Below are 9,304 nucleotides of genomic sequence, written 5' to 3' on the forward strand. Positions count from 1 at the left end.
CGCCCGATGGCCCGCAGGGAACGAAGGAAAAAGCGGGACGGAGCGAAGGGGCTGCTCCCAGCCGCGTCCTCGACCGGGGCTGCCGCACGCACCGAAACTCGCCGAAAGGTCTTTGCGAGAAGTGCGTGTGGGAGACGCGGGACAGCCTCACCTCTGCTGCCTTCGCAAGGTCCTTGCATGCGGTAGCTTTGCTCACCCTGATCGCGTATTTGGTCGCACATACCTTATTGGTATGAAACAGAGGTGTCCGGCCGTGTAGTTAGATTTCAATTATTTTTAAAAACCGTGTGCGTTCTGTCTCTGCTGTTTAACTATTGTCCGTTGAAAGATGATTCTGTAAATATATTACAGCCTTAACTGCATGTTAGTATGAGTGTTTCTGAAAAACATACCAATTCGGAGCTTCAGCACAAATGTTTATAATTTAGAAAATGGAATTTTAATCAAGATATTGGCTAGTAGAGGCAATTGAACCATCATTACCAACTGTTTTCCAATACTGAGTTTGGTACTGCGTTCTCAGCACCTTCAGCTGACACAGGGAGCTGAACAAGCGCAGTTTCCCACAAGGCACACCACCTTCCCTTCCTATTCTGCACCTGTTCCTCAGTGGGATGCAGTAGGTCCAAGGCTTGGAGAGGCCCTGGGGCAGGATCCCAGCTTGTAATGCAGACTTGCACATTGTTGCCTGCCTGGCTTCTGGTGTCTTGCCCAAATGTCGTGTGAATGGGACTGTGACCAGAATTTGTGTTTGGTCCAGTTTAGTTTGGAGGATTAGAACTTCAAGAAGTGTTTTTGCTCCCTCAAACACTGCAAGTAGAAGCTGTCGGGAAGAGACTACGTGTTTGTTAATTAGCACATGTAATTTAATGAGTTACTGAAAAAAAAACAACAAAATTGGACCTGCATACTTGCATGCATACAGACACTATGTATTATCTTATACTGTGCATGGAACACAGCTTACAAACAATTTCTGTCTATTGCATGCGAAATGTGTTCTCCTACTTGTTTTGAACTTACACTTAAAAATATATACCCCATTGCTGAAATCCCTCTGGAAGGCAATGGCAGGATTAATGCTGGTTTCAACAGCTTCAAGTATTCTTTTACTAAATCGAATTATAGAATCATAGAATGGCTTAGGTTAGAAGGGACCTCAAGAATCACCAGATTCTAACCTCCCTACCATAGACAGGGCTGCCAGCCACCAAATCCAGTCCTAGATCAGATGCCCAGCGCTCCATCCAGCCTGGACTCATTCACCTTCAGAGCTGGGGCACCCACGACTTCTGTGGAAAACCTATTAGAACACCTGACCACTCTCTCAGCAGTCAGGTGCTGGAATGAAGAACTGAAGCAGCAGAAAGAAATGCTGCCAATTTTCATTCATTTTTTAAAGCTTAAAAATAGGAAAACAGTATCTTTTTTTTTCTTTTTCTACTAATAAAGGTGACATCTTCAATTAGCTATAAAAAATTGCCTTCATCAATACCAATGAAATATCAGTAACCCACAGCAACTGACAACAACGTTATTGATTTATGTAATTAGAAAAGTATTTGAATCCTGCTGTTCACTAGCCATGCTTGTTGTCTTAATGTGAGCCTTGCAGATTTGAAGTCAAGGCTTTATCAGGCTGCTTGAGAAAAGAATGCAAGGCTGTGTAAGACTCCCGTCCTTGTCTTAGGCAAGAAGAACAGCAATAATTCCAGAAGCTGCTATGATTCAGTTAAGACACCAACCTCTGCATACTCCAGCAGGATTACATGAATCATGCCTACCAAGCCTGAACCTTCTGTTCATACTCCAATTACTCATGCTGCCAACCCTAGGAATAGCATATAACTAATTTTTATGCATCAGCCTTTGTGCTAATAGCCTTTTTTTGCAGCGTAGAAGCCTCACTTGCTCAGTACCAGACTGGCTGCAGCAGAACTTTCCCCAAGTGTACATCAGCAGACCAGCAATCCAGTTAATGTAGTTCTAAAGTTTGGCTGGAGGAAAATGTTTATACATCTAACTATCTAGGTAGTTTTATGTCAGATTTCTCATTGAAGCACAAGTTTTGCAGTAGCCCATGGAGTTTTGCTATGTGATCTTCAGCTGTTAGATATGGATCCCGTATCAGAGCTGGAAGATGGGAGCACTGGGAACCTCACAGTTCTGAGCAGCTTTTGTACAAAGATGTTGTTGGGGCTGCCCTCAGCCCAGCACTGTCTCTCAGTAACTCTAGCTGAATTTCCTCAGCTGCCCTCTGCCAAGAAAACAGCAGAATTCCTTTGTCACTGAGAAATGCTTTCTTTGTGCTGAAGGGCCTTGCTGTCTACATACACAAGGCAAACCAACTTGCACGACAGATATCTTCCACGCATTTTCCAGTATTTTATATAAAAGAGACTTCAGAATCTTCTGTAGATTTCATGCCAGCTAATGGCAAATATGGCTGAAGTTGAGAAGCCTCAAAATTACAAATCCTTCTCTAGCATCCTTGTATTTTGATTTTCCCGTCTTCTGCTTCAGATTGTTGTAATGGGTTCCAAGCCAAACCAACCCCAAGGCAGATTGTTTTACAAGCTTTATCAGCGTGCTTTGCCCTCCGCTATGTGCCATCTGCCTGCTCAGCTTTTGTCAGTTCAACTCAGCCCATTTCTGAGAGACAAAAGAGGACGCCTTTGCACGTCACTGACTGCTTCCAGCTGAGAGTAAACAAATGAACACATTCTGTAGGTTAGTGACAGAGGACATTTAAGCTTTTAGATGTGATGTACTTGTGCAGATGCTAGTATAGAAGTGGTACATTAGTGAAGCTATTTTCACAAATGCTGAAGGCAACATAGTGAAACAGAACTTTGCAAACATTTGCATAGTCAGGTAACTACCAATACTTAGTGTATCCAGTCAGTTTTTGTTTCCAAGCTGTACTGTGTTGAAAATGGGGACAGCTCTAGAATAAGATGGAAATTATAGACTTGCTACACACATTTGAAAGCCATCTCTCTTTCCTCTGAACTCAGGCATCTGTCTGTAGGGAGGAACTGATTATCCTCTTGTAGACTTGCAGACTGCAAAGAACAGGTTTATCAGATTAGCATTAGCACTGCTGATATTGTGACTTAAAATCATCGTGACAGTATGAAGTAATGTAAAATTCTAGTGTGATTTTTCTTACCTATGTATCACAATTAGTGGGAAGGATAATTTCACATCTACCTCTGCAGGTCTACCATAGCAGGTGAAACTCTGAGCAGAGAAGTTGTTAGAGGAGCTGGCATTTTGAATGGGCAAGAGCACCAACTCTTATATACCATCAATGATGTACTCATAGCTATATAGAACAGGTGAAACGCAAATAATCATTTATCCTCCTTTTTTTTTCCAAAGCAAGAGATCTTAAGCTTGCATTAGAAAGCATGCCCAGGCAATGGCAAGGTAGAGAGTCCTAAATGTGAACTGTAATATTTTTTTGCAGAATGGAAAGTTATTTATGATGTATAAACTAGAAATGAAGGCAGGGCTAAATCACTTTTGATGCAGAATGGAAATATGACATCCTAACAGTAATCCCTGTTTATTATAACCCATACTTCACCCAGAATCTCTTTCCTAGCCAAGTACTGAGATCTCCCACATGGTGGGCAGATGAGAATACATCCACACGAGAGCTGATGTAAGACGTACTTCCATACATGCTTTCAAGTGGCAATATCTCAGTTTAGCATTTGTCAATATACAATCTTTCTACAAGTTAATAAATACTACCATTCCATCAGTGACAGAAATAGAAGATACAGAATAGCTTTTTAAGGCAAAATAGGTATGTTGGGGCTAGTGTTAACTCCTCACCCATGCTGCTGTTTATATGCATGCTTTGTAATTTATTTTATTTATCTGAAAATTCTGTAGTTTGTGGAAAGCCTTGTCCACTTAACTGGGTGGTCTGTAGCAGAGCACACTACAACACTGTCTGTTCCCTTCAGTTTCAGTTTTGATCCAAGAACTCGACAGACCAGAGGTTTCCATTGGGAGAGAGTTTCAAGGGGAACTTTAGCTAGGACTGTGGCCTACAAAGGAGAGTGCACAAGACAATTCCACTGAGGTGCAGGAAGAAAATTTATTTTTGGTACTGTTAATAAACAGAAGAAGAAAACATTAGAATAGTGTTTGTTTAATCCTTTAATTTCCATTTTCGTGTATGTTTTATAGGGTATGTAATATTTGTATAGTTGTACAAAATTTATAAATGTATAAGGATACCTGGTACATGCTCTATTTTTTTTTACTGATGGCTACATGATCCAAAAAAATTGAGATCACTAAACCAGATTATCCCAAGGGGGACTCTTCCTCCAACATTTCCATAGTACTGCTGTACTTTTGGTATTAGTTCTATATGGAAATGTCTAATTAATCCTGTACTTAGTTTGAGAAAGTTGTATGTAATCAACAGGAATATAGATCTTTTAGACTAGGTTCTACTTCAGATAAGTATTTCAACATTATTAAAATCTTGCATTAAACAGAAAGCCCTTCAAACTGGATCCAGAAGAGGAATATTTTAGATAATTTCTTTCCATGAAAAATCAGAACCATCTGGCAAACATGCTTGCACACTGATGTTAACATAAAATACATTAAACAGAAGATCGACGTGTCTGTACCTTAAGGCATGCAAGTATATAGGATGTGCAAACGAATTAGATTTACTACTGAAATTAGAATTCCAGGAAGTACTGTTTTCTGATTACAAGTAATGTTACACACTCTGTAGAAATCATTATTGTTATGAAATCTTTTGTCACAGCCCAGATTTTGTGCAAATATGATAACAAATGACTGCCTTAATAATAATCATATAAGACTTTGATTTGAAGTAGTTTCTGTAGTTGCGCATTTAGTGCCCTGACTACTAAAACCAAGAGAACTTGGCTTGTATAACAGATTCTGAAGCGTTTCTGAAAAAATGGATTAAAGAGTTAGAAAAAATCATGCATATGTAAGCACAAAACATGAACTGTAATCAGAAGAACAACAGTATCCCACTGCTTTGCGGACTAGATTATACGTATGTTATAAGCAAGAAACAAAACTATCTTGTGATGCTTCAGCTGTCAGTGAGCAAGCTTTCCATATCAAGCTTTTTACAGGAGCTTGCATGCTCTTTAAAGTGATTTTAATGTTTAAGCTCATAACTATTATATTTTTGAAGTCATATAGTCAGTAGTAGTACCAAAGTTAAGTTCTACATTATCTACCATTTTCATTCAAGGTTTTCTTCAAAAGTTGCCATAATATCACTCTGCAAATTCATATCAATTGTACAAGCCATCTGCAAGAAAGCATATCAGTGTATTTCTCAGAGCAGTCAGGCAATAATGAATACTATGCAGGACAAATATTAAGATTTAATGAAAACCTATAAAGCTTCTTCCCAAAGAAGTGTATGCTTCCTCTGTTTTTACAGATTTATGTATGCATATTGTTCAAGTCCTTTCTGAAAAGTGCTGAGCAAGATGAAAGCTTCAGGAGACCTTATCTGGGTCTATTATGATCTTAGTCAAACTGCATAATACTGTACACTGAACTGATTTAGAAACATTTAACCTAAAACATAATAGCAATTAAAGAGCACTCATTATCTATAACAATAAGACCAGTAAGTTAGTTTTTAAAAGGCTCCATGTTGGTATTTCAGAGTAGTACAGTAAGACTAGCACTTTTATTGACATGTACATTAGCATGTTGAAGGGGAAAAGCAGCATGCAAAGATTCAAGGTTTGACTTTTTAAAGGGGAATCTCTGCGTACTTAATAATTTGATTTTGTTATGCAATTATTGTAACATTATACGAGTAATATGAGCACTTCTTTTGTTATGCCACTTACAGATTTATTTAATCATCCTTTTTTATTTTCTGGTCCAACGTCAGATTGCAGAATTCTCTTGTTTTTAATCGTTCAGGTTCTTACTTTTGAAGGACCTGAATTTCTTTTCTCAGTTGTGTACTAAAATTGAAACAAAAACAATCAAAAAGAGTCAGCAACTTACTGCTTCTTTCCTTCTGCGTTCTTGTTCCATTTTTCTGGCCAAGTTACGGTCCTGAACAAGAGGGTGTTGCTCAGCTTCTGGCAATTGTTTTCTCATATCCTCTTCTTTTGGGGGCTTGAAGTCTTTCATTGCCGTGGCATCCAATCCTGTGCCTTTATGGACCCTTTAGAGAATGGAGGAGGAATAAGGATAGGCTTGAAATCTTTTTTTTTTCTTTTGTAACAAGGCTGTGCAACTCAACAGAATTCTGCAAATAAATCAGAATTTAGCACATAATATGTGATTCCATTTTATGATAAATTCTTTTTGCAAGAAATACAGTGGACACAATTTTTATGTGGTAATAAGATAAGTCTGCTTGTGTTCTATTTCCAATCTATATGCACACAGGATTTGTATGCACGCTATGCAAAACTTTTACTGAAGTCACATTCTTTCATACATGATTAACTTTCTGTTAGTTCGGACATTTTGCTTCCAAATTCATCCTTTTTAACTAGTTGAGTTCTATTTCATTAACTTCAGACAAAGATCTCTGATGTCACTCAACAGATACCTCTCTTGCATTAAAAATGATGCAGAAGTTAACCAGACAAAACTTTTCATACACCAGTAAATATGAATCACTGAAAACTTACAAAGAGGTATCTACAGAAGATATAAAAGAGTCCAAAGAGGGACTGTCAGATTATGTAAGCAACTAACCGAAACTGATGCTATTGGGGAAGAAAAGCTCTGCTCAGTGAGATGGATGCTTTTGCAGCTGTTAGGTGTAGGCTGCACCATTATCTATACCAAATTCTGCTAAAGCAGTAGTGCTTAAACAAGGTTCCTCTGGGAGAGGAAGGACTTTAAGCAAGATCCAGCATTAATTGCCTATATGGCAGAATTCCGGATTGACCATTCTGAATGTGAGTTTTACTATCTGAAGTAGTTCACACTGGCACTACTTTAGCTACACCAACTTCTTGAAGACTAGATTATGCTACTTGTCCCTTTGGATATCAGTAAGATAGGAATTTTTTTTACTATAGATGTAGAAAAGTAATGTATTGAGTGCAGGTATGAATTCTGGTCATGGCCAGAGGAACTGAGTTTCCAACAAAAAAGACACGTATTGCATTGCCTAAGCAGTGCAAAGCTAATTCTTCTTGAATTCAGCCCACAAAATTATTCAACTATCCAGATGATAGACCATGCACATAAATTGAAAACGTGTAAGCAAAAAATAGATCAATGTTTAAGCATATGTTGTTACAAACCTCTCTTTTTCCTGTGCTTGCCCAGCTGCCTTCTGTAAGGCTACTTTCCTGAAATGCTTAAAGCTCTCAGCAGATGACTTTATTGGAGCTGGAAGCATCATCATTTTGCACAAGCTTACCCAGGAGTCTACGTTCTTAATTCCTGCGGCCTAAAATTATTTAAAAGAAAAAAAAGGAGGAGGGGGGGAAGCGGTGGGAGAAACATGGAAGTAGCAACAATACAGCTACTAAGGTTGTTTTTTTCTCTTCAATAATCCATTTTCTACTTAGTTCCTACATTAGCACAATGCTGTTTTCAGGGAACTTAGTGTAGACAACCTACAACAAAAAATTCCTTACTTTTCTAAGAATATTTGGGCAAATAAAGCAATCTAAACAGAGTTCAATACATTTTCTCATCAATGTCGAAATTTTCTAGCAAAGCAGTTTAATAACCAGTAGCATTTGCAACTCTTCTTATGCAGTTCCTTCCGTTCACTTCTCCAATTTTAATTCCAGAAAACATGAATTCACAAGGCAGCACCTACCCTTTCTGGAACACTCTGGGATTTTGTCTCTAGAGTCTTTGTAACATTAGGTGTATTACAGTGACCTGATGGAAGAATAAAAATTGGTTTTTTATTCATGTTGACTTTGTGGATTTTGTTACCTGAAATTAAAATAATTTGTTTAGTCAGTCTAGAAAATGACTTAATTCACACTACTGAATTTTTAAAATTGAATTATGTGGTTCAAAATGACAAAAACACTCCCAAATACTGGTAGCATGTCCTAATATTCAAGGTGAACAGAACCACTTTTCTACAGGTTGGTGCAGTTCAATTCAACTACATGCATTCTGTTTTTTCCCTCAAGTTTTCTACAGAAGAAGTTAATACCGAAATGGCTTTTCTTCAACACTAAGAATGGCGTGAGCACATATTATTGCAGGAACAGTCAAAAACCACTGTTACTGAAGGGGTCAGATAGCTACTCTCAAAATTAAATGCTGAAGTTCACACATACTCAAAGGCAGTTTAATCACAAAATAATTCCTGTTTCCTCCCCCCCCCCATTCCCCTCTCCCAAAGCTATCTGCACATGCAGAATTGAATGAGGAAGGGAAGAAGAGATGAAAAATCAGTCAAAAGTTAAGAAGACTAAAGACTAGGCAGTAAGCAGTAGACAATAGTTTTTGCTATGCTTGCATCCCCCTGCTAACCCTGTGAGCATTAAGCAGCAAGCTTCATTCTTTCCTGCTTGTTTTCTCAACCCTTTAATGTATAGAAACTATCACAATCCTGGTGTTATATGCGGTACACAGGACAGGAATTTAAATTCCAGAAGGGCAAAAGAATATTGTAAGTGAAGACTATTTGATTCACCTATGACACATCTTTAAATTCTTTTCTATTATTTTTTTAAATACAGTAGAAGAACTATCCTTTGTCCAGAGTTAAAGAACTAATCTGTGATAAGACAGCACCTTTTATTTCAATTAGGTTTTCCCGATGCTTGTCCCCACCTGTTCAATCATATGCAAGGAATGGTGAAGAAGGAATAAAACCCATGTAATTGTGTCTAGTAACACTCAGGTTTAAGTGAGGGCACTCCGTACCCTGCCCAGCAGTCTTGAGTTTGCAATATGCATGAAGCTTGACACATTCCGCTATGGAATGCAGCTTTCTGGAGACCTGCCTACTTGTAATCTCATGGAACAAACTTGCAGTTACTTGACATCACTTTACTATCAGATCCTCATCACAAAACTGGAGATAGTTATTCAAAAAGTATAAAGTGCTCTTAGGGAATGAGCTCCAATAGAGGATCAGAAGAAAACAATCGAGGGCCAGCAGAATTCTGAGCAGACTGGAGGTTCAATCAACACTCTCAAGGTTCCTAGAATACTGAATTATCTTTAGTTAACTTTCTGAAGTCAATACTAAGTCATTTTGCTTTCTGTATTTTAGCGCAGAACAAGAAAGGACCTGTAACAATTTTTTCCTTAACAAACA

General features: G+C 38.2%; 1 protein-coding gene across 1 annotated transcript; it reads right to left on the bottom strand.

The window, feature by feature from the left end:
- Positions 1-4,661: 4,661 nt before the first annotated feature.
- LOC104912250 (bromodomain testis-specific protein-like) lies at positions 4,662-7,951 on the bottom strand. Its single transcript, XM_010715566.3, has 4 exons — positions 7,838-7,951; positions 7,311-7,459; positions 6,049-6,211; positions 4,662-5,329 (listed from the first exon to the last, which is right to left on the bottom strand). The coding sequence occupies exons 1-4, from the start codon at positions 7,934-7,936 to the stop codon at positions 5,261-5,263; spliced, it is 480 nt and encodes a 159-aa protein (XP_010713868.2). The 5' UTR covers positions 7,937-7,951; the 3' UTR covers positions 4,662-5,260.
- Between the last annotated feature and the right edge of the window lie 1,353 nt (positions 7,952-9,304).

This window comes from Meleagris gallopavo, chromosome 10 (genome assembly GCF_000146605.3).
Source record: "Meleagris gallopavo isolate NT-WF06-2002-E0010 breed Aviagen turkey brand Nicholas breeding stock chromosome 10, Turkey_5.1, whole genome shotgun sequence".
In the NCBI taxonomy this organism is placed as follows: Eukaryota; Metazoa; Chordata; class Aves; order Galliformes; family Phasianidae; genus Meleagris; species Meleagris gallopavo.